Source organism: Melospiza melodia, chromosome 1 (assembly GCF_035770615.1).
Source record: "Melospiza melodia melodia isolate bMelMel2 chromosome 1, bMelMel2.pri, whole genome shotgun sequence".
NCBI classification, from domain to species: Eukaryota; Metazoa; Chordata; class Aves; order Passeriformes; family Passerellidae; genus Melospiza; species Melospiza melodia.
Window position 1 is genome coordinate 87,091,834 of NC_086194.1, and position 26,584 is coordinate 87,118,417.

Sequence of the window (26,584 nt, forward strand, 5' to 3'; positions counted from 1 at the left end):
GATTAAATAACAGACTTGAGATCCTTCTCCCTCCCATTTCTTAAATGTAGAATATTATTGTTTTCTTTATTCTTTTTATTGTCCTTTATTTTTTTTTTTTGCCAAGATAATTACTGCTTTATTCATTTGACTCCAAAAACATTGTTAGAGTATTCATCATTTCAGCAAGGCTGTTTGGAAACCCATTTTTGTGCACTGGGGAAAAAAAAATGAAGAAGAAAAATTAAACAAAGAAAACCACAAGAACCATCTTTACAAAGGTATATTTATATTTTAATGTGTTTTTATGGGTCCATACAGGTATCCCATACACAAAATATGTGGAGACAGTTTGAACAGGTTATACTGCATGTGTGCACACACGTGACATAGCCAGCAGCAGTATTTTAAGCTGTCTTGCTGATTTCAGTAGGCCTCTTCTTTCACCCCAGATGATGTAAATATCTGTAAATTCCTCATTCCTCAACATAGATACTCCTGTACATGAGTCTATACATATGTAGAAAGTAAGAAATATATCCATAGGTGTGTACACAAACACAGACTTAAAACTGTGACATGGTATGTGCATATATTGTGTATCAACCACTGTAGATCCTAAGAGTAGATCCTTCCTGTACTGTGATTTTAAATAAACTTGACTGTCTTGTACTGTGTGTAACTCAACATATCTTAAAAAGAAAATAATAGAAATAATTGTTAAGTGTGTTTTTGGGTTATTCTCCATGTGCCATACATTAAAACATGTAATACAGACTTTTATTTTTGCCACACCACTGCTTACTATGATGAGGGAGTACATTTTTGTTCATTCCAGAGGTCACTGCTTTTCAGGAGCTTGAGGGATGTGTGACTTGTGTTTTCTAAGAAAAGTTTATTCTAGTACTTCATGTCCTTGTGCCTCATTCTTGATCCACAACTATGCCCATATAATAAAATTAACCTCCTTCTGTCTTCTGAAGAACACTTCCCAGGGTGTTTAAAATACCTTCCTGTGTCACTCTTCTTGTGTCTATTATTTCTTTATTTCTAATTTTCCCCCTGTTTTTCATCTAGGCAATTGTTATTTTCAACACCCCAGCATCTGAAGTCTTCTCTGCATTTATCATACTAACACTTTCAGAGTGTAGGAGAGAAATAGCCACCTATATGTAACTCAGATGAAGGGGAGAAGTGATTGGCCTGAAATTAGTCAGCATCTTGTTGGGAGAGGGACCAAAACCCAGCTGAGTTCTTTCCAGAGGTTTACCTTGTGCACAAATATAAAATTAATTTAGAATTGATTTTGTTTGTGTTTTTTTTTTTCCTTGCAGAGGGTTACCAAGATTGCTGTGGCAATGCAGACAAGCACTGTGGCTCGTTTTGGCTGAAGGAGGTCCAAGAAGGTCATCACAAGGTGCTGGTTTTGATATGAACATCACCATTTCCCTTAAAGCTCACAGAGAAGCCACTGGAGCTTGTGTCATTTGAGAACGATTTGTGGTCTTGCTTGCTCTGGTTGTTGTGTTTCTTTAATCTATCCCTGTGAATTTTTTAATAGCCACAATAAGTCTTCACATGACCAGGTGTATTGCTGTCTCCTGTATAGTTAATCTCTCTAGCAATGAAACTTCAAAGGAGGAAAGACCACCAAGCAATCAAACAACAGAAGTTTGACCAAGCTGCAGGATGATATAACTTCAGTTATGTGTAAACATGAGATGTGTTTCATATGCATCCATAAACTTAAAGCTCTCGTGTACTTGTGCAGAGGACCATCAGAAAATTTTAGTATCTGTATTTGTAGTACCCTGGCCAAGGACACCGTCAATTTTTCAACAAATACTGTGTCCTCAGTACAAGTAACCATGGAATTTTATCTGCCATATGATAACACTTTCAGGGTGAGATGCTACAGAAACTTTCAGATTTAATGTAGATCCTGAGAAACAAAGACACAAAGAAGAGTTTGTATTCCTGAAAATTGCTTCCCTCTGCACTGTATTATTAAATTAGGTATTTTCCAATGATAGTTGCAATTTTTTCTCAGTAAGTGTTACTCCATTTCTATCCTTAAATCAGTATGGCTGCAGTGAATGAACTGCAAGAATGAACATTCAAATTAATAATTCTGGTTATTTGTCTCACCCTGTTCTAGATACACTCTGAAGCATTTTTAATCCTTTTAATTGCCCATAACAAAAAATCGCCACAGTACTCAGTACCCAAAAACTTGTGCAGTGTAGCACAAATACTCAATAGCTGGGGATTATAATTACAACTTTCAACTTTAGTAGAGTGATGGTCTACATTTGTGAGCAAAACCAGATTGGCCAGCTGGATATTCCCTTGTCTTTCGATGTCTAAGTTTCCATGTGATTTATTTTTCCAGGAAGATAAAGGTAACTTGAAGAAAACAGAGTTTCATGTAAGTTTAGCTGCAGACTGAGATGTGCATGTGTGAGTGTGTTCAGCCTTATATCTAGAGGAGGGATGATTTAAGGAGCGATGGAATGGGTGTAATGGGCAAAGCAACCCAGCCCAACCCATGGGAGTGGCAGAGTGAAATGCATTTCCTACAATCCCATAATAGCACAATGCCTTTGAACAAAATGCCATAGTCTTATAGGAACTTCAGTTGTGGGTGGCTCTCAAAGCCACATTAGAGTGACCTGGTTTCAGTGAGGTGCATAAACCCATGGGCAATTCAGCACTGTCTAGCCCCTTTGGTCTCACTGAAATGACTCACAAGCTTACAGTTATTGACATGTTTGAATAGATTCCTGAACTGAGCCTCTTATGGGAATCCTTCTGCACAAAAGAAATGTGAGCATGTGAAATCTCCTTTCAGAGGTTGTGAGAGCCCCTCATTTTTTAATGGGGTGAGTGAATCCTAATGTTCAGAAAGAATCTTGTTTTAGCATGTTCAAGATTTAGGCATTTGGCCTGATTTATATAATTTGGGCCTAATTGTATCTCTGGAAAGCATCTTCTAAAATGACTTTACCTAACAACTGTATGTAGGAAATAATGACAAACTAATGCAAAGAACATAGTTAAAGAAAAAGACAGAAGTTCAAGTTCATGTTTATTCTCCTCAGAAGTCCCTTTTCTTTTTGTAAACAGATATTTTATTTTATTAAATTTATTTTTTATTTTTTATTTTTATTTTTAAAATGTTTTATTATTTTTGTATTTATTTTATTTTATATTTATTTTTTATTTTCTTAATTATTTTATTTTATTTTATTTTATTTTATTTTATTTTATTTTATTTTATTTTATTTTATTTTATTTTATTTTACTTTATTTTATTTTGAAAAGGAATGAGAAAGTTCTTCGAATCTGACCTCAACTTTTTTGGGGAACATAGATTTCTCTACTTTGCCCTCCCTATCCCAAATTCATCTATGCTAAAGAGTTGCAAAACTCTCCCTCTAAGTGCCTTCTGAGTGATGTGCATTAGCAACAATTGAGCTTTTTTTGCAATGAGTGTGCAAATCACTGCATGTATTCAGATATTGGACGGTAGCAATAAAAGAGAGAATGCTCACAGTAAGTGACTTCTGAGAGAAGTAAAACATATTCTGTGGTTATAATGCCAACCTCATGCAGATGATTGAGTTCCTGCTTTTTGTACCTCAGACAAGAAAACACAATCTCAGAGAAATTAACTCATAATACTCTTTGGTATTTATGTCTTAAATAATGTTGTTACATGTTCTTTGCACAGGAATAGTTTAATGGAGAAAATATCAGTGCAAACAAGGCACCTTGCACACACTATGGATTCTGAAACCTCATCTTCTAGGGAATAAAGCTGGACAGTTGTGGCTGAAATTCAAAATGTGCATGAAATCCATGATTCTGAATCCAAGATTCAGAATACAAATTCACTTTTTAAAGAAAAATAGTTTACAGAGTTAAAAAAACCCCAAAACCAAAAACCAAAAACCAGCAGATCTAAGCAAAAAAATTTTGTACTTTTCATAATTAACAAAGTGTAAAGTGATGTGACTGCACCAATGCATCCATCCACTTTTCCTCTCTAGACTTGTTCACTAAATGTTAGCAAACCCTTTGCAGAGTTTGGTGTTGTGCCTGGGAAGGTATTAATAGATTTCGCCACGGAAGTCACCTGCAGATGTTTGTCTGGTAAATTATGACCTCATTGTGTTTCCTGGTGGAAGTGGAAGTGGAAGTGATGTTTGGCTTTCTGTCCAGGGGCAGTAGTGCCAAACATCCAGGGAATCTGGTAGTCAGTTCAGAGAGGCGATGTCACTGCTGAATCAGACCCTGTGCATGCAGAGGTGTTATTCCAGGGATAAATCAGGATCCTCTACTTTGTAGCTCATAGAGGAGTTTAAATGAGCATAAGCTGGCACCAGCACTGAAGGATGAGGTGCTGTCCCTCTCCTTTGTGCTGGCAGCTGGGGCACAGTGGCCTGGATCAGTATGAGTCCAGCTGAGAGTTAACCCAGTTAATAAAAAAAGGGAAAAAAAAAAGAATCCAAACAGTACTAACTCAATTCCCAGGTCAGTTCCTTCCATATGGCTTACTTGCATCCAGATTTTTGCACTGCCAGAGTGTGATGTCCAAGACTGGAAAAAGCAAGCAAGTGGAGGAAGAGTGGCTGACTGCTGGTGTCACTGTGAGCTTGCACCTACTTGAGAGGGTTTGTCACAGCCCCATAGGAGCATAAATCAATTCACAGAAAAATATTCTGTGTGCAGCTCCACACGCCACCATTTTAGAGGGTTAAAAAGGTCCTTGGATGTGTCCAGAGGAGGGGAAAATAGGGGGCTGGAAGGCATGTCCTGTCAGGAACGGCAGAGGACTTGTCTTGCTTGGAGAAAAGCAGATTCAGGGGAACCTTGTTCTCTTCAGCTTCCTGGGGAGAGAAGGTGGAAAGGGAGGTGCTGAGATCTTCTCGCGCGTATCCAGCGACAGGATATATGTGAATGTTCCAAAGATGCACCAGGGGAGGTTCAGACTGGACAGTAGGAAGCAATTCTTTACTGAGAGGGTGGCCAAAAGCCTGGAACAGGCTTCCTAGAGAGGTGGTTGATGCCCCCAGCCTGTCAGTGTTTAAGAGGCATTTGGACAGTGTCCTTAACAGCATGCTGTAACTTTTGGTCAGCCCTGAATTGCACCACAGATGCTTGTTGTAGGTCCCTTCCAATTGAAATAGGCTAGCCTATTCAAAGTGTTTTGAATGAATACTCAAAGCAGCTTTGCCACTGCTGTTTCCCACGTTTGTTGTAGAGTGAAAACAGAACTAGAATTCAAAACAGAGAAAGTGGCACCTCTGACTTTGCTAGCTGTGTCCTACTAATTACCTTAGTATTCTAACTTGTTTCTTATTTTCATATAAAGGTCAGCAGGAATAACCCACCTGACCAATGCTGCGAATTAAAATCAGGTCCAGAGAACAGTGCAAGCCAAGAAGAAGGGAAAACATCTGCAGAGAGCAATTTTTATTTGGAAGAGTTGGAGAAATATACCTTTTCTGTGTGGTAAGTGATCTCAGCATCAAATAGTTTCACAACCCAAAAGTTTGCCTTGACATATGTGCATTACAGAGGCTTCTACATTTAGATGAAAGCTTTTGGGCTAAAAAAACCCCAAAAAACAAAACATAAAACCCATGGTATTTTCTTGGACTTCTTAGTATTATTTATGATTGAAGTTGAATTAGAAAAATTAGAAGCACTTTTTGTCTGAGAATGCTATTTTGGCATTGCTACATTGTTTTGAGAAGCTGTGTCAGGGGAATAAAGGCAAAAAGATTTTCAGCATAATCTTTTCAGCATTTTAGGAGCAATACCCTACCTTTTTTGGATGTTACTTTAAATATTATTACTGTTCTCTGTTATAAAATGCACATATGGGGAATGACTTAAAATGAACAGATAAATTAAAGTGAAATTAAAAAGACTACATCAAAATGAAATCTTTTCATTTACTTATAATTATATATCCTGGAATATCATCTTCTAGGTAATTGCAAAATTTGGACAGTTATTGGTAATTAGTAAAAAACAATGAAGACCCAATCCTTTACTAAATGAAATGATCTGATAATCTTTCATATAGCTCCCTACTGTGCTTTGAACATTCAAAATCCAGCTGTAATGTACATTTCTGGAACCCATCATCTTCTCCAAATCAGCCCCTAGAGTTTCAAATTAAGCATCCAGAAAAGAAACATCAGAGTAGGGTGTATGTCTATGAAAATTTAATTTTAAATCACTTCCCTATCAAAACATGAGACAGGATTATCTCACCGGCAAGCCAAGCAACCCTCACCATCTCTAGTGCTGTCTATGCCCTGCTCTTGTTTGCCTTGGTGCCTTTCAAATTGGCAGGAAGTCAGGTGAAGACCTTATAGACACAAAGTGCATTTTCAGTGTCGTAATCTGAACTCAGCCCTAGAGGTGATTAACCCTGAGTATTAGAGAAGGCATAAATCAGGCAGGAGAATAGCACACACTCATATAATTAGGCTTTCGTAATTCTGCTGGATTAATTATGGTTATTTTGGTCAATTAAGGACTCCCCCCCCATCCTGGCCATAATATAAGAATAGATTTTAGAGCAGCACTGCTCATCCAAACATCCTTGCCAGCTCCCACTGTTTCATTTTACCTACCTCAATTTTCAAATTAAATTAACCAAATTATCATCAATTATCTATCTCAAGTTGCTTGCTTTCTGCAGTGGTGAACTTCACTTTCTCTCTTCCGTGTCTTGCACAGTTACAGTGATAGAATGAATATTTAATTGTATATGCCCTATCCCTGGAAGTGTTCAAGGCCAGCTTGGATGGAGCCCTGGACCTCCTGGTCTGGTGGAATGTGTCCCTACCCATGGCAGAGGGTTTGGAACTAGGCAGCTTGTAGGGTCCCTGCTAACCCAAACCATTCTGTGATTCTGTCTACCTTTAAAGTTAGCAACGTTGGTCCTGTATTCTTTTCAAAGTTGTTCTGCTTAAAATGTTGGGAGAGGGGCTCAACTCCACCCTTATCAGCCTGGCCCCAGGCTTTGAACTCCATGGCTTTTCAAATTGCACAAGGTATCTGGAGAAGCAGAGCAGAGAGGCACTTGTCTCTGTTGTCTCACCTTTTGATTTGGAGCATAAGAGAAAACACCTGCCCTTTCTTCCATTTTGTTTTCTGTTTCTCTTCTTTGTGCTTTCCTAGGGAGCCCAGCTGTCCCTGAACCCCATGCCTACAGGGACATTGACTTTGCCAGGATTCCCTGGGCAGGCAGAGTTATATCTGGGCACAGGAAGTTACAGGGCATGAACCAGATCTTCCTGGTACAAAACAAAAGCAACAAGGCATGTGTTAGGATGCTGCCTGTCCTAGCTGAGGCCAGTAATTTGTAATTTCAATATGCCATTCTATTTACTGCATCCATCATCCTGTTGGAAATAAGGACCGGTACTTGCTTTATTTACATATTTGTTATGTTCAAGTCCTGTGATGTTAGAACTAAACAGAATTTAGAGGGAATCTCTTTGCTTTCTGCTTCACTTGTGGTCATCCTATTTGTCAGAAAGAAAAAAAAATAGGAAAATTGAATTACTCCACTCTTGGTCAAGTAATAAAGGTGTTACACATAGCATGTAGTGTAAAGAATCTATAATAATATAATATAATAATGCATTAATAATATATTTTTTTACTATAGAGTTAATTCAGGTAATTTACTCGGGAATCTGATACCTTGTGAGTTGTTAATTCCATTTGTTACTGTACCAGCATGATGTTTCCATTGTTACTCATTTCTGTCTGTCTCGTCCTTTCCTTCTCTCCCACTTTCTCCATCAAAGGGCATCAACTCCTCTTTGTCTGTTTCCAGACCTTCCTCTCTACTACAATTGCTACCTTTTAAAAAATGCAATGCAAGATAATTAGCTACTACAAAAATTTTTTATAGCACTGTAGATCTGGGGGCAGCTTAGATCTCCATAAACTTCAGAGTTTTAGATGCTCCAAGATGCAATCTGAGCAATTTCCTTGATCTTTTATTGCAGCTGGTAAATCATTTATTGGGCTAGGTTATTTTACAAAATCCTCTTTAGAAACAAAATCCCATAAAATGTATTTATCATAAAGTACTGTATGACCAGCAGTCTTCAAAGCTGTACATACCCTGTATTAATTAAAAGCTAGTGTTGTACTGTGACAAGTTAAAAGTATCCACTGTCTCAGTCTCTCTCTTCCCCCCCACCCCCTGCCTCTCCCTATGATTTTTTTCTCTTTTCTTTTCCTTCTCTCATATGGTCTTCTCTTTTAAGGCTTGCCAAAGGGAAGATTGGTGAGTAAGAACAAGATATTCTTTTGTGATCACAAATATTTTTCTGATATTTGTAACTGTTTTTGTTCCATTGCTAGAGCACGCTTGTCCTTTTCCATTCATATTAGTTTGACAGTGGTGTCTCGCATCCATAGGCCATAGTCAAACCTCCTTACAGTGGCCATTATACACAAAGGTAATAAAAAGATCGTTTTGGCTTCATGGGCTTCACCTTCCATCTCACACGAGTGCCTTTCCCTCTGTGCCCATGTACAGCCTTGCTCAGAGCAGCAGGTTTTTTCTTGGGTCCACTGAGTTGAGGGTGAGGGGGATGAGTCCAAAAGATGAGGTAGGGGCAAAGAGGTTAAGGCAACAGGCAGGTCTGGTTGCCTATTTCAGGGCCATCCCTGCTGCAGTCACAGCCTGGTTGGTGCCAGGCGCTCACCAAGCGCTTTGCTGGCCCTCCTGGAGAGCCCACCCCAGCACCTTGCCTTGCACCACAGCATGGCTGAAGCTCCTTTCTCTGAGATTTCTGTTCCTGGAGTTAAAAGCCCGTGTAATCTGCAGCAGAACATCAATATTATTCATGACTATTGTCTAAATAATACGGGTGACATCTGTAACCTTGAGAGAAAAGGAGGAAAGTTTGAAGGAATTTTGACCTTGCAGACCAAAACCTACTCTCAGAAGCTCTCTAGCTCTCTTCCTCTGTTCCCTGAAAGAAAATTTGAGGGAAAAATGTTCTTCATGACTGTCACTATAAAGCCAGATTTCCTGAACATGTTTAAAAAAACAGATGTGAGAAATAATTTTAACGCTTCAGTGCTTTAACATTGCTTTTTATGTATAGTTCTAGAGGAGATGTGAAAAAATCCCAGATTTCAAAAACCTCCATTTGTCTTAATACAAAATAAGAAATAGTAAAGATAATGACATACACTTTCTGTGACTTTAGGAATTTTCAGGCTTGAGTTTAAATATAAAAACTAGCAGTTTCAATTGCCAACAACTTATCATCAAACACAGCTCTCAAGGGTTAACATTACACACTAATATAAAAGTAACGATCATCCTTTGTCTCCATGCAATTAGCTTTTTAACAACGTGCCTGTAGCTCCTACCCAGGCTAAATGCTGCTTTGAAATATTTTCTCCTCTACTCCAAATGTGTTAAACTGACTCTGGCCAGCTTCTATAAAATCAATTAACTGTAGGGCACTGCCTTCTATGGGGGAGTACCCAGTGCCCCACACAGCAGTGCCAGGTGCTGCCCAGGGTGGCTCCTCTGCAGGCTGGTCAGTGCAACACCAGTGCAGGACCAGACAGCATCTTGATGCAGCAGACAAGCTGTGAAATCTTATCTAGAGTCATATTCCTGCATGTCTGGAATTCAGGGCATTGGACCAGCCTTTGGTTCTCACTTGCACCCATCAGGAGCAGATGCAGCCTTTGTTCAAAAGAGCAAGGGGATGGTGAGGATAAAATGGGCTCTTGGCAGCGTGTCACAGCCTGGGTAGGGTGAACAAGGTTGAAGACCGCTTCACAACCCTGCCAATGCACCTGTGGACTTTATGAATTTTATCAATTTTATTTCCAAATTGAGGAGGATACTGAGAGGCAGGAAGAGTTAACTGTAAAGAGCACCATACAGTACTATTGTTTTTTATATAAAGACAATAAACTTTCCCTTTATAATACTCATGTGATTTGACATTGAAATAAATGCAGATGCTTCTTTGCTTGCTCTATTCCCTGTTGTGCATTCTAAAACACCTTCACATATGGTTTGCCTCATTCCTGTGAAAGTGCTTGTTGTTTATGTCATACAAACAGAACAGATTGAATTTATACCAAGTTAGGAGGGTGATGAATCCTACATTAGAGGAAAATCCTTGCCTGAGTGTTTTGAATTTGTTCAAAATTAGCGTTGCTTGTTAAAAATTGCCCTGGATTGTCCCTTGAGCTTTTCTAAAGATTTCATTAAAATTAAAAAAAAAAAAAAATCTGTGGCTGCCTATAAATGCAACCTTTTATTCAAATATGTAACATTTACCTAAAATCAAAGGTCAGATTTTACCAGTTTTTTATAGCTGTCCTAGTAGGATCTGTTTCATGCACTACATATAAAATACTGTCATTAAGAGCGGACATTCAGCTTCCTTTGTGAAAAGCAGAATAACCCTTTATTGTGTGCTTTAAAAAGTGCTAATCTTTTAAAAATTTCTCAGTAACTCTTGATAGTCCACCTAAACCCTGTTTCATTGTTTCTAATTCCATTTTGAAATTTAATTAAAGGCAGGCCAAGCTTGAACTCTTAGGAGTAATCAGAAGTCCTACTGTTTTCTTTGAATGCTTTCAAATCTTTCACACATTATTCTCAAAAAGGCTTAAGCTTTAGTTGTGTGAGCACAATTCCCTGATTCGGAAATCTTTGTGGAACTTTTTTTGCAGGCAAGTCTCAACAGGACACAAGTCATGTTTTTGTTTTGGTCTGATTTTTTTAACATATTCAAGTATTAGATGGTGTTTACTTTAGTGCATGTACTCAGATCTTTTAGGATTGAATTTTTACAGCAGACTACTACATATTTCTGTGGAGTTTCTGCTTTAGTTTTAGTCTCATGGGAGATTTTTCTGCCACAGGAAATGTTTACTTTTTGGAAAATTATTCTATGGACAAATCATTAAATATGAAAATGGCACCTTTCCTATGCACTCTAATTTTTCTGAAGCTGTCAGATTAATTTTTATTATATAATTAAATTCATAATTGGGCAAATTCCAATGAACTGCACACATTTATAGATTTTATTTTTTTTCTCGCTTGTGCAATGAAAGAATTATTTCCTTGTTCTAGTGTATGGTAAAATTTTGACAGTGAAAATTGAATGAGAAATAAAATGTTTGGAAAAAAATTTGAAACCAACAAAAAGTATTATTTCAAAATTAATCTAAACTGCTGAGGAAAAAATAGGATACAAACTTTCAAGGACTGAAAATACATGAAACATGTAAGGATTCATGAAAATATACGAGACTTTGCTAAGAACTGTTTTCTTCGGGAGTCTTTTGCAAAGCTCTCCAATATATATGCTCTTAATTTTGTATGACACTCTTAATTTTGTCAAGATTGGATATTGTTACGGTGAGAGGAAACATGTATTATTGCAGTTACCTATGGACCTCAGTGCAATTATACTTGATGATAATTTTATTTATATGATCAGGATGATGGAAAGAGTTGGCAGCCAATGTGCTTCCTCCTGCAGATTCCAGAGTTGCAGAACTCCATCAGCTGAGAGCTGGTCTCTAGCAGTAGAGAAGAGAAATTAGTGATACAAAGCATTGGTTGAGAGGTATCAGTGACTGATCAGTCACAATTACTAGGGAGATGTTTGTCTAGTTGAGTGGTGTTCTTTTTATTTCTTTTGTATTGGTGTTAATGTTCTTGAGCAGAAAGGAGTAGTGGGCTTTGTCATGGAGCAACTTTAGTACAGACCCAAATTTTTCCTAGAGATCTTGTCAAGGGAATTGTGTGGTTGACATCCGATTATGAGTAGTGGAGCTGAAAGAGCAGGGAAAATGCTCCCCAGTGCCAGAGCAGTTCACAGTTTGACCTAGACCTCTCCAGGATTGTGTATTTATAATTCCTCACCAAAATGCTCTTTTTTTCTCTTCCTCCATCTAAGAGAATTCTTATCTGGTGAAAGTGAAAGGATATGGTTCAAATTTGGTAATACTCAGGGGAAAATTGAATATGGCTACTATGCAGCTTTTTGACAATAAATTGTTAATTTCTCTTCTTAAATATGGAAAATGTTGAGTCTTCATGACAGCACTGCCAGCTTTTCTCCCTCACAGGCATTTCACACGATTCAGCTTGGATTCCTGCTCAGCACAAAAGCACTTTCTGACTTAGCTGAATTGCCCTTTGGTTTGTTCAGACTCAAAGGAGAGTAGAAGACTTGGGAAACTGGCTGTGAAACGTGGAGTTGAGAGAGATGTGGTTGTTGTTTGTCATTTAATAAACACTTTGTTTTCATGAGCTAGAAAAGATGACATTACTGATGACTAGTGGAGAAAAGTGAAGCTATAAGTGTGCCATACATGGTCATCTCTAATGAATAGAATGAATAAAAATAATAAGTGCATTACATAGCTAACTGTCACATCTTCAGGGCACTACAGTAAATAAGTGGGAGTTATGCATGTGCATTAGTAGCAAAATGGGTACCACACTTTGGATCCTATTGAGTACATTGTGGAGAGAAAAATATGATAGATGGCTGCTTTTTATCTGTCACTGCTGTGGCACAGAAGCATAGACCATATGTATGTAAAATTACTTTGTTATTTCAGTAAATTCTCTAACTCTTTCTGTTGTAGCCTGTAGCAAAATGAATAAGTAGCTGAAGATCCTGGTGGGATAGTTCTGATTTTATCAGAATAAAATACCTCTGCAGAGGCATAATTATTATTAAATATAGAGTGATGTGTGACAAAACAGCCAGAGAAGTTAGGAGGGTCTCTGCTTTTACAAGTTTTCGGTACAAACAGAGATGCTTCACAAAGGGCGGGAACAAGGAGTTGTGGTGGTGAAGCTGAAAAGGGCAGGAAAGTTTGGGCAAATGTGGGCCTTGTTAACTGTGACTCTTGTTTCCTGTTTTGGAGATGATGATAAAACTGTGGATGACAGTCAAAATGTTCCTCCTCAATCACCTAGTGGAACCAGTAGTTCTTGCCTTCTGTTTTGTCTTTCTTTAGGTAGAATACAGTATCTCCCTCTCTGGCAAAGTCGGATTTGGGCAGGAAAGAACAGAGAGGACCTGCTGTTTGCCTGGCCTTGGATCTGAACACTCAAACCAAACTGCCAGGTTTGGGAGTCTGGTTACAAAATTCTGAATAAAATGCAGTCTGTCTGCCCTTTGATTTAAGAGGTAGTCCAGCCAGTGAGGAATTTACAGTGGTCATGCTTAATTCTTATGATGCTGTGATTCACTGTCTTGAGCTTAATATTTGAACAACTTGGTGACCCTCTGGTGTACTTTGTCTTCATAAGATTTTCAGTCTGGTATCTCAATCTATCCCAGTTTTTTGTTTAGGTATCTGCTGAAAGCTAATGACTGAAAACATTCCAGACTCTTTTGTAGAATTAACAGTGGTGAAAATCCTGGTTCAGCTATTCTTCCTTGCAGCTGTACTGAATGCTCTGTCTTTCTCACAATGTGAAGAGATGCTCTTCCTGGCTGTTAATTCTCAGTCTAAACCACTGCAGGGGAAGAAAGTTGGGGATGGAAAAAAAATCCCATTCCTTCATCAGTTCCATTACTCAGAAATAGAGGGCAAGCTATTTTACAGAGCTTTTAACTAACTACTAATGTAATTTGTTCTGCATTGTTTGCCCATTAATCCAAAAATTACTTTTCCCTTTGAAGCTTGCTTTATGTAGAGGAAACAACGCCACCTTTAACCATTATGTGTATTATTGTGTGCAGGATAACTGTTTTTATTTGCCTTGCATTTTGGTTAAATGTAGAACATGGGGGTTTGAGCATCTTTGGTTGCTTGGTAAGTTATAGTATTTCAAAGTTGGAATAATTTCCATTTCAAAACATTGTATCATTATCCTCATCTTCTAAAAGACACTTGGATGTATGTTCATACCACAAGTATTCAATTTATCCTTAGATGTGCCAGGAATTTTGAGGAACGAAAGGATTCTCTTGTCTCTTAGAATATGCCTTTCTTTCTCTGGCTTAAAGTACATACATCAGATATAGAGTTTGACCTACAAAATGTCAGAGGGTGAAAGATATGTATTCAGTCTAGTTTATCTTGCATTTCACTATCATGCACAGTGCATGTGGAGAAATACTTCTCTATCTGCACATGCCTTATATACATAAGCACATAAAAACTCTTTACAGTTTTCCTTGAGATAGTTACAAGAACCAGTATTTCCATGATGGGAATGTCTTTCTTATGCCTCAACTTTCAGCAAAAAAACCTGATATGATAAATTAAAAGTTTTAAACCCATAATGCCTATTTTTTTTTCCTGAAGGTTAGCACTGAATAAATACTATTTCAAGATTTCAAGATTTGAGGTCTTGAAAGAAAATAAATAACTGATCCTGGAAATCAAATGGTCTTCTAGTGGCTTTAGATGGAAATATGTTTCCTTGGTATTTTTAATCAGTCCCTGAGACTGATATTATGATCATAGCAGGACTGTCCAAACAGTGGCCCAAGGAGTGACTCCACTCAGCATCTCAGTACCTTCCAGCAGTTCCTTTTGATTGTGTATTCCCAAAAGCTTAATGCCAGCTGTGTGGCAGTCACAGAGATGTGACTGTAGTGTGGAGTCATGGGAGATTAAAAAGCCTACTCTAGTTCATTTGTAAATTGGCTATTATTTTTAGTTAGTTCCCCAGGTGAATGCATCCATGCTATGCTAATCAGTCTGAATTAATTCTAGGAGACATTTTCCAAAGCAGGCTGGTGTCCCAGTGGTAGGTTCTCTCCTGTGTATTAGTGTGGAAACATGTTACATTAAAAGCTGTTTATTAGACAACCTTGTTTCTCTAAAGCACTGAGTCTGTTTAACCTACTGTGCTAGTTATTTTCCTAAAGATTTCCAGACCTGCATTTTTCTAATAAAAATTATCACTGAGAGAAAAGATGGGTGGGTGGCAATTCAATTAGATATGACTTGGACAATGTGAGAAATTCTGAAATCAAGTGACAGGAGAAGTAATATTTCAAGTCTGGCCCACAGAAAACTAAGGCCATGTGGAATCTTCCCATTTGCCTTCACTGGGCTTTGGATCAGACCCTGGAGATACTAACAATATTTCAAGGGTTTATGATCATTGCTAACTTTGGAAACAGTGCCAGGCTTCAAGAATAGGGACTGCATTCCACATGCAGCAGGAATAGCCTTTTCCCTACTTTGAGTAATGTTACAGGAACAATAAAAAATTCTTGCTGCTGGGAATGCCAGACCCTGTGGGACTTGGACAGGACCTGACATTTATACAGTTCATCACTACTGTAGATCAAGGAATGCTACTTTTAGCAAAGAATGCATATTCATTCTTTTTTGTTAACCTTTGCTTCAGTGCATTCATGACATGATTGTATGGGTATGTAGCTGTGTTTTAACAGTTTTTTAATTTCAGTTGTTGCTTGAAGCACTACTCTGGAAATTAGACACTTTTAGTAGTTCAATTATTGTTGATTTATTCATCCCTCTTTTAGATACAGTGAATGTAGTCACTATAGTAAGGTTATCTAGTTCTGAATGCCAAATGCCAAGCTTCAGAGCTTACATCTTGGCAACTGCAAGACTTATTGGCTTGGAATTTGTCATGCCAACAGTACTGCCTTGTAGCATTTATTTCACAGATTTTCATTAAATGGGGGAAGACAAGAGAGAATAGTGCTACTAGTGACATGATGCATCAAACTGTTTACTAATGTTACAGGGAAATCAGCTCAAAATAACATAACTCCAGGCTTCATTCTGCCATTTTCCTAGACTTCATTGGAAGAATAGCAACAATACACTAAATGTAATACATGTAAAAGTGCTAATTGGGAAAAATTTTTTAGTTAATATTGCCCACTTGGAAAAAATCAGAAAGTGTAGAATAGTAAAATAAACTAAAAATACTCTACGATGCTTGGAGCTTTCATTAACTTAGTTATAATTTCTCTTTTGGGGGCAATGAGTCAGCAGAAACTTGCTTAAGTTCCACCCCCTTTAGCATCTGCACTGAGTATGTTGCTAGACAGCAAATGCTGCAGTAGCACTGAGGGGCAGATCCTCAGCTGAGGTAAGCTGTTGAAGTGCCATTTCCAGTGAAGTGATAACAATTTGCTTTGACTGAAGCATAAACTTTCATGCTAACCTGCTGTAATGCTTTCCATCACCCTGTAGACTGCCTGCATGTGAAATATAATGCACCTAATGGCATTTAAATTAGCTATCATTGGAGGCATCTGTCATATTATAATCTTTCCCAGTCATTTGTAAGGTCTTCTACCACTTAGCCTCCCTCCACTTTTCAGTGGCATCTCTTCTGCTGATGTTACCCTACTACCACAGATATCAGCTCTCATCTCCCCTTGCCACTAATTCCAGCTTTAACCCATGACTTTTACTCAGAGATAACTCCTCAGGATATTTGTGAAGTTTTTCCTCTAATCCCCTCCTCCCCAAAAAAGGCAGGTTCATATGATTAACACCTAGCTGTGCTTGGAGTGGTGATAACCTGAATCTGCTGAGGCTAACATGCTGCTGCCCAAAAACACAGTCCCATACAGGGCTTTCAGCTTAGGTTGGTGTTTAATCCTCCCCTGTGCAGTTTCAGTGTTACAGTACAAGCTCTCTGAAGCATGACTTGACAATTTTATTAGTTCGACCAGCGCCTTAGATGCATACAGAATAACAAAACCAGGAATTTGGATTCACCATTTAGCAACCACAGGACTTCAGCTGAAGGTCAGTGTAATTGCATGGATCTGATTCTAATAGTTCAGACAAAATCTGCAGCAAGTGTCTGAGTATAGCTGATACAGTCTAATGGACTGATCCATAATCAGCTGATAAATAACATTCTGTACCATAGCTGTTATTTCTGTTTCACTGGCTGTCATCAACTAATGATTCTGTCTTTGTTTGGAATTAAAATGAAAAATTACAGACCTTTTCCTTAGTCCTTAACTCAAACCTTCTCCCAAAATGACCAAATCAAAACTTTCAACTGCAAAAAAGGACTGTAAACTTTAATTCCGCTGTGATTTTTTTCCTAGAGTTTGAGAACAGTATTTTACACTCTTAATGGAGACTTTGCACTGAAGTTTTCTTTCTGTTTTATTCACCAAAATTTGAAGATTTCATCTTTAGAAAAATGACCCCTTTTTCACTGCTTTTTTTCCTCTGGATTAAAAATAAGCCTTTTTTTTTTTTTTTTTTTCTTTTAGGAAACAAAAATCTAAATCTAAAAGATATAAAATAGTAATATTCTTTTGATCCATATTTGCATTTCTCATTGTCTTTGAACCTCTGACCCACTGATTGAATAACTCTTTCTTCTTTACCTGGCTAATTTGTGTGTGTGAAATATTTTTAGTTTCATTGCTGTCCCCTTTCCCTTGTTAGTGGTTCACAGTTTTTCTCAGGCAGTTGGAAAACACATGCTGTTGCAGGATACTTTCTAATCCATGTTTGCCACTAACTGAATTATACATGGGTGGCATAGCACATATTCAGTCTTTCATCCTTATCAGTTGCTTCATCATTACTTTCAATCTTCAGTGAAAAATGTGACTAACATGTTGTGTGGTATAAATAGACACTGCAGTTTGAGATCATTTATGCATGGTTTGAATTTTGATGAAATTTTATACTGCCCTCTGGGCTAAACACTTAACCTAAGTGATTGTCCCAATAATTCTGTTGAATCAAACCTTTTCAGATGGAAGTTTTACCTTTCATTATCTTCTAAACTGTTTACTATAAAGCTTTCCAGGAGTGTTAGGAAGCAAATAAAAAAGGACACAATTGCTGTTTATCAGTGATCCTGTGAATAATTATCTTGTCATTGTAAATGAATGGAAATAGGAAAATAAAATACTTCAGCTCAAAAGACTTTTTTAAGGTGATGCCAGGTCATCCTCAATATTTTTTTTCTTTTACAGCTACAAAATTTGGAGTTATATGAAATGTGCAAGCATAAGTGTAGATTAATATTTGTGTATAAATATATTTGATTTTGCACCACTCAATGTACCAATTTATGTGATTCTTTATTTTAATTTATTTAGTTTCTAATTAGAAGCTTCTAGTTGCTACAGTTTCATGATCTTCCCATATGTATTTATTTGCTACTAAAATGACTCAGCATATTTCTGTCATTTTTACAGATGTTGCTCCAGCTCAATATTTGGGATAATTTTTATTTCAATGACAAACATTTTCTCCATGTAGCTTTAGTGGTTTGGATGTTTAAAAGTCTGAAATTAATTTTTATAAGCTGAAAGCAATCATTGAACACTGACACTTCAAGCATTACAATAATGCAGAAAATAGTCATTGACTCAGTTAAAATGTTTCTATTTCTTGCAAGGACCAATTACAATAGAGTGCCCTTGTTTTTTAACCAGAAAAGTGTCTCCTCTGGTTTTAAGCTGAGTCTTTTGAAGAGGTTTTCACTGTTTATGAGCATCATGAGTTGTTGTTCAACCACTTCCTTCTTTCCCTTAGCCAGTCTTAGCAGTTCTAATTTGCTAATGAAATTTAGGCATTTCCCCACCCCCTAGAAAGCAATATCTTTTTAAGAAAGCTGAAACACCCAGTCCAGAAGAGTTAAGTGACTTAGTTCAGAGAAGCTGTCACTTGGTTGCATGCCCAGTGTGACAGAGGCAGGTCCCTCTGTGGTCCCTGTCTCCTGGTCCCCTTGACCAGGGTGGGATGTGAGGGGGTCTCCTACCTCCCCATCCTCCTGGGTTTCTTTGGCAGAGCACTGAGTGCAGTTGGAGTGGGTGGAGGGTGTAGGGGATGGCCCTGAGCTCTGATCTCCCCCTGCTCCTTGGAACCCGGGGCTCCTGAGGCAGGCTCTGTGCGTGTCCAGGGTGGTCTGTCAGCCCTCGCGCTGCATTTTGGTACATCGGACTCCGCTACACCCAGATGAGGTGACTGGGCAAGAGCGCCTCACATGGCACATGGGCTTGTGCAAATGAACAGCTGGTGACCCATTCTGATGAGAGGGACTGCTGGGGGGGAAAAAGTCCTATTTTTCCAGCACCAAAATCTGAGCATTTTATCAAGAAAAATTTCCCACAGAATGGCAGTTTTCTGGCAAGCTCTACTAGTCAGAAGTCGCAGCTCCCTTTCACACAGGAGTCTCAATGGAAAATTTTATAGCTAGCCCTAGTGCAGAGTCTTTCAGAGGTGTTGAGCACCCACTGTGACCATTAATTTAAATAAGCCCATAATGTGGTTTACATTTAATAAAGTTGCAGCCTCTGCATGAACCAGGTTTACTGAGTGTTGCCTTCTTTCCTGCTGGGTCTGAGTCTGCTGGTCTGGATAGTGTAAAAGTCTTGGGCTCAGAGCAGGCCTTCACCCCATGTGTTCATTAGGAATATCCAAGAAAAACCTACAGACTGTGTGTTTTCATCTCCTGTAGAGATGACTTTTATTCGGGGATAAGAATGCACACAAGAAAAGTGGCAAATAAATAGGTTTGTACTTGGAAGAGCCCTTTCATTGCTTGCCCTACTACTGACATATCAGAATTGATAATTCTGAAAAAAGGAATATATTGCTTTAGTACTTACACAGTGCTAGAAAGACAGCATACTATTAATTCTAAAATCTTTAGAAGTAGTGGCAGAATAAAAAGCATCAAGTGCTTATGAAGAAAATAATCAAAATGAAAACAGATCAGATACTTCAACACTGTGAATTAGCTTTCAAGTCTGCTAGCTTCAGCAGGGCAGTAATATCAGCTGAGAAACTGAAGTTTAGCTGCACTATTTACAGGAAGAAGTATGTGCTATTTACAGAAAGGAAGTGTGAAAAGCAATGTATGTCTGATTTGTTCATATTTACTCTGAGAGAGCCCAAGTAGCTGTAGCTTACAGGAAGCATTCCTTACCTTTGGCATTCTGAATTTAAATATTCTGCTGGTGGATGCTTTTGTAAGCAAGCTGGTGTTAAGCTGGCCGCTTATGCTTCCAACATTTTGTCATTCCACTTTGCTTCTAATGAATCTAACCAGTTTATTGTTCAACTCTCTGTACCAAATTCTTGTATACAATTGAGTCCCAGCTTATTTGCAACTAAGGAGGAAAGGAAGATTTGTGGGAAAAATATTTCAAAAACCCACTGAAGGCAGCTGACCAGAGTTTTCAGTAGTTCAACGTTAACTGATTAGACAGATCCACAATCACCTTTTAGCTGTTCTATTTGTGTGGTGGAAACTTGTAGGGTTTGCCTTTCAGTGGCATACCAGGGGTAATTTGTTCAGTGTAGAGCTCTCCTCTTCTCCGTCTTTGCCAGGGATTTGCCAAGCATTCCCTTGTCCTCCCACACAGCTTGTGGCAGCTCTGTCCAAGCCAGAGCACAGCACAGTCTCTCAGCATAAGGTCAGTCCCCAGATCCTTTGGATCACACACAATGGGAGATGTATTTTCAACTTGCAGTTCTCACTAGGAGCGCAATCTCAGTGCCCTGTATGATCTGTCACAACACTTGCCAGAACAGTGCCAGAATGGGTGACACACCAGTATTTTACAGTATTTTGCCAATATTTGTCTCAACCTACCCACTGAAATGAAGGAACCATGTGACCCCATCAGAATCAAGAATGTGTGGTATTACTGCTGTGGTTAAGAGGGTTTTTTTGACAAAGTGCTTTGCACTGGAAAACTGTGACTTTCAAAAAATGAAATTGTGGGAAAGGATAATTGAAACAAAATTTGCACACTCTTGAAATATTCCATCTTGATATTTTAAAAAGAACATTTGTTTGAAATTACTTTATCCCCCCACATTTTAATGTGTTAGATGGGTTAATTTTCTATTGAAAATGTCAAAATACTTTCAAGCCAGTTTAAATTATCAAATCAGGTCTTTTCACTAACAAAAATATCCATACAAAAACTTTTTTATTTTCACCATTTTCATCCCAGTTCTGGATCAGAGTTGCCTTTTGAAAACCTTCAAATGAAGGGGAAATTACTTCTCATCTTCTCACGCATCTCTATTCTGCAATTAAAAACTTCTAAGAGACCTTCATGTGTTAGTTAAGGTGAGGTCTCATGCAGCATGAAATAAGGTTTTCTTTGCCTGCATTGGCCATTACCTTGTGTAACTCCCACATCACAAAAAAAAAAAATAATTAGATTTGGCATGAAAGAAGAACAAATGGGCAGTAAGGATATTTCCCCATCTAGCTACTTGCTTGCCTTGTCTTGTCTTGGAAAATATTCTTGTTGTCTGTACCTCAGCATCCTTACTGTATTCTTGTTACAATGTATGTCATGGAAAGATTTTATAGCTACAGACCTTCACACTCATTCTGCATAGCGTGGGTGCTTTCTACATGCCTTTATTCGTGCTTGCAAACTCCCTCTCTGCCATTTCTGCCCATTCTCCTGTGTTTTACCTGCTTTCTTGTTTCAATTTCTGTCAAAATCAAGTGTCCATGCCAATGATAGTGATGGTATTTCCTGAATTTTTAGTGCTGATTGGTTGGATTATTCAAAAATTATCACATAACAGAAGGACACTCAGAGAAATGCTACTGAATTTTATGTTAGTTTCTCACCCAGCATCATAGAACCTGGCTTTTCCCAGATTCTTCCTTTTGGGCCTGGGTGAAAGCTGAAAACTTCCAACATTTGTTCAAGATGTCTGGATCTCTGACAGCCCATGTGGCAATTCCAGATGCATCCATTCGGCTGTAGGGTCTTGCTCTACAGCACATGAGAAGGGACTCCTCTGTGCCTGAGACAAGTTAAATCTATTGTGTGTGGACTAATAGCCTTCAAATGTGCAAGAAATCTGTTACTCTCAGACTTAGTGCACACTTGCTGCTCTGTGGGACAGTACTTCTGAAGTACTTCCTTAACTAATTATTGGATTGAGTGTGTTTATGCTCTGCAGCACGTGCAAATCTGTTTCTTATAAAAAAGCCAAAGGATATGAATACCCTAAGCAAAATGGCAAAGATTATTTAGAATTATTACAGAATAAAAAATATCTTAATGATTTTTAATAATTTCTTTTTTTAAAACAAATCATAAAGATCTGCTAAGCTCTTTTGCAGCAATTTTCATTCTGCGCAATGAGCAGCATTTTCCAGTAGGGCTCTGTATTAGGAAATTTATTGCTATGATATGCTAAAGGGCTAATTTCTGAAACACATCACTTAATCTATGTTTGAAAAACCAGCCCCAAACAAATCACATTGAAATCAGGGTTTCTTGAGTTTCTGGAATTATGGCTCGGAGAATTTGTCAATATGAAGTTCTCAGATGCTGTTTAATTTTGGGAATCCCATGGATTTTTGCCCAGGACTACAAACAGCAGATGCAATACACGACCCATGTGCCTTCTCTTTGTTTCCTTTTATTCCTAACTTCATGTAGGAGAGAAACATCATCTGACAAAATAGCAGCTACAATTACAATGTTCCATTACATAAACTTAGATGAGCTTAATATACACAGTATAACAGTCTTGATCAAAGGATTTGCTGTCAGGCAGAGACTTGACTAACAGGCAAATGATTGGAAACAGCTTTTTTTCCAGCCTGGATTGGGTGATAATAATGTGAAAAGAATGGAAGCTCTAAAAGGAATGCTCTTTCACTGCCTATGTTGGAGCAAGCATGAAAGCCTGTCGTAGTGTGGTAGAGGCTTCTCTTTCTGAGGCTAGACCATTGCTGGGGAAGCAGAGGCAGAGAGGATCCTGCCTTGCTGAAAGGAACTCTCACCTAAGTCAAAGCAGTGCACAAAGATATGTAGAAAGGCTGATACATTTAGGCTTTTTAAAGCTTGTTGGTTTTTTAACCACTGTATGCCCCAGGAAGGATGCATCATTGACACAGAGCCATCACAAAGCTGCAGTCCAGTAGTCTGGGAGGTTGGACCTGATCTGGAGAGAGGTTAAAGCAACTGGGGTGCATGCATATCATTTTTCTGGAGGCCTAACACCCTTGGCCAGAAAGTATGCTGAGAGAGGCCAAGGAGAGTAATGTTAATTTTCTCTCCCAGAAAATCAGCACAAGATCACTGAGACAAAGAAAGTATGCCAGGGGTAATTTGACAATTGACACATCAAGGCTTAGAGGCTATATTAAAAGAACTATTAGACATGTCAATTAATTTTCCTTTGCCTCATTAATGAGCATCTGAGCTATGCATCTTCTGTTTGAAGCAGCAAGTAATCATTTTTCTAGGTTCCTTCATGCTACGACAAGTCACAGCCCTCTTGAGACACACATGAGACAGGGCATAATAGAGTATGATTATTGTTCCTAATTTCATGAGTGACTCTAAACTTTCAAATTGAAGGGAAATTTAATATTTATTTTGAATGTTAAATGATGCCTCTGAAAAAAGGAAACCTATGCAATTCAGTGTTTTTCAAAGGACCAGCTTGTTCCATATTTTAATTTGATTCTTTAGCAGTAACTGAGTTTATCCACTAACTCCAGTCCCAGATTCCAATGAAAGCTCTAAAAGGAAAAAGAGGGGGGAAAAAACCCCAACAACCCATGCCCCAAAACAAAAGTCAGAGCACACTCTTTCTTTTGCTATGGGAACTATGAAGCTGCTGACAACCTTCATTAAATGCCACAGCCAACTTCTGACATGCTCAGCAGTGAGTCTCATGACCCACAAACAGAAAGCCAATCTAAATCATGGAGTGGTTGTATTTGTCTTTTGTGTCTAGAAACCCGCTACTGGAATTTGCTGAGTGCTTCTAAAATGTAGCAGAAGGTTCACTGTCAAAAAGCATTGTCTTTGTAAATTTTACCTTCAAACCTTGAGCACAGCAAGCAAAAACTATTTAACAAGCAGACAAAAAAATGAATGCAACATAAGAACTAAACTACCAAAACCTTCTGTATCTCTTTTTCTGTGATGATTTGAAGTCTTTAAGCTGAAAGAATAACATCAAATATTACTTGAATCAATATTCCTTCAGGTTAAAACAGAAGCAAAATAATAAAAGAGTGAAGTGTTTTAAACAAATGTTAAGGCCACACAACTAAAATGTCCCTATCATGATACTGGATTTGAAAATTAAAATTTTAATACAAATGTAAGTATTCTGCATTGTGGATCATGTAAGTTTTAGGCTGATCCTTAAGGAAATAAAGGTTATTAAAGCTACATACTAAGCATGGAAAAGAGGCTCTGAAATGCAGAGAACCTGAGAGAGCATTATTGTCTGAACTGAAGAAGAGACTTTGAGAGTAGCCTGCATCCTGTAACCACAGTGCTCTTTATAGTTCTAACTTTAGTTTAGCTTGTCTCATTAGTTCAGTTTTTTAGCTAGTTAGTTTTTAAGCTAGTTTAGCTTTTTCTAATCTCATTTTAACTGCATTTCATCAGCTACATTCTTTTGGTATCTTTGGAAATCTCATCCTGACTGCCCCCAGCTTCTTGAGGCTCTTGCATCCATACATTGCTACCAAATTTATGGGAATTCATAGGAAGGTGAGCAGGCTACTTTGCTGAACAAAATTAGGACTGTTAATGTGGTTATTATGCAATGCTTTGCAATTAAATAAAAAGCTCTAAATAGGAAGCACAGAGCAATAAGGATCCTTCTATAAATGTCCTATCAAGAGCTGTAGGAGTGGGAAAGAGCGTCAGACCCATAGCACTGTTTGTCACCTTGAGTTTTGACAAGGGTAGGTTTTTCCATCTGAGAAAGATATGAATATTTTGTAGGTGCTTCTATTTGAATGACTTATGAATCACATGGATTCATAGTACAGTGTAGTACAGTGTACTACAAGCCACTGTAATCCTGTCTGAATTCAGACCGGTAGTGGGAAACTTTGTGGGTCAAAGATAAAGGGACTTTGTCCTCTAGGGTTGTGATTGTGATTGTCTCTATTGTAGAATATTAATAAGCATTACAGATGATGGGCAAACTGACTGTCCCCCAGTTCTTTCCCCAGTAATCCAGCCTTTCAGCAGAGGAAACTAAAGCCTAATTCAGAATCACCTCTGTGGTGACTCCTGAAGGTTATTTAAGTGTTTCTGGTGTTTATTGCCTGGATGAACCTGGCTCTTTGAAAAACTGCACTATGTCTTCCAGGTATTTGGAGTTCTTGGACGAGAAATCTAAGGGTTCCAAGAAAAAGCATAATCATATCTTCGTAAAAAGTTAAAAATAATATTTTCCATGAGTTTAAAAAACAATAAATCTTTCAACAAAGAATATTATTTACAAATATCCTTTCAGGCAAATATACACAGGGGGAAAAAAATGCCCAAACCAAACAAACAGAGAAGTTAATTTGCATGGTAAGTTCAATACCTGCCAACTGTTGTTTATCAGAGACAGCAAAATAACAAGCCTTTTGTTCTGCCCAAATGCATTATTCTTCTGTTTTGGAAGCTTTGGTCTAATGCCTCCTGAACACTGGAGTTTATTTCTTAGCCAGATATTTTAGCAAGGCAAAGTAGATGCAGTAAGGCTGTCTGTCAGTCTTGCCCAGTAATTTCTGGACCTGCTGGCCAAGAGGGGTAGAAGGGAAGTACCTCAGTTGCTGCCTCCGCAGAGAGAAACACTCAGTCCCAACCTACTAGAAAATCAGCTCCCTTGTTCCTGAAAATCCTTATTTTATGAGTGAAGTCTGAGAACTGAGTGTCTTTTAAACATTTTCTTTTTAGACATTGTTCATGGGAGGTTGATAAGTGGTGTGATACTTCTTTGTATTTGAATGGAAGGAACAAGCTTAGTGACATCTCTAAATGTGTGCCCCATCTTTACTCTTAAGCAAATCTGTTTGGGAGTGTCAAGTTCAAAATATTCTAGTGCCCATGAAATATTTGATTATTTTATTTTATAAATGCTTTTCTTGGTTCTTTTTCAGTCCGATGAAATTGCAGTTACCTAGGAGCCATATCAAAACCTCTTCAAAACTGCAAAGATTCACATGGATGTTGATATCAATTTTTACAAGTCAGATTTTATTCTTAAATGAATGTGTCTTTTCTATATCTTAGTTCTCTGCTCTCTAGTTAGATAAAGCTTTTTATCTTAAAATAAGCTGATGTCTTAGGCCAGCACATTATGCTCTCTCTCTCCTCTGTCTATAGATGCACAAATGTAGCTGCTTTTTTCTGGAATGTCTTTTTGTAGGCATAGTGTCCTTTCAGTACCCCAGCATCCTTTACTTACCTCTCTGCTTCTTGTTATTCTTTGATATTGTTGTTTCTCATGGTGACACTCTTTTGTGTTCTGGCACAAGCTGGAGTCACCCACATCTGGGATAGGAGTTCTGAATGTGTGAGAGGAAATGCACCCAAAGGAAAACATAGACCCAGAGCACATTTTTATCTAAAGCACACAGAAAAATAATAATGAGCCTATTATATTGCATTTTTGTTATTGAGAAACAACATTTCTTACTGGAAAAGGATGGCATCTGCCTCGTTTGAGCTTGATTTGTTGCTTTTGTTGTTTTGGGTTTTTTTTTTAATCCTTTTAGAGATGTGTTTTACTATGGTCCTGTGCAGTAATTAGCAGAAAGTTTTAGGAT

The 26,584-nt window shown here is 38.0% G+C and overlaps 1 protein-coding gene across 1 annotated transcript in view; it reads left to right on the forward strand.

Moving 5' to 3' along the window:
- LOC134420649 (uncharacterized) overlaps positions 1-26,584 on the forward strand; it is a 178,323-nt gene that overhangs the window by 87,982 nt on the left and 63,757 nt on the right. The window contains exons 14-15 of the mRNA XM_063160871.1: positions 1,314-1,396; positions 5,357-5,496. Of these exons, the coding sequence (XP_063016941.1) occupies positions 1,314-1,396; positions 5,357-5,496 (223 nt within the window). The remainder of the gene's footprint in view (positions 1-1,313; positions 1,397-5,356; positions 5,497-26,584) is intronic.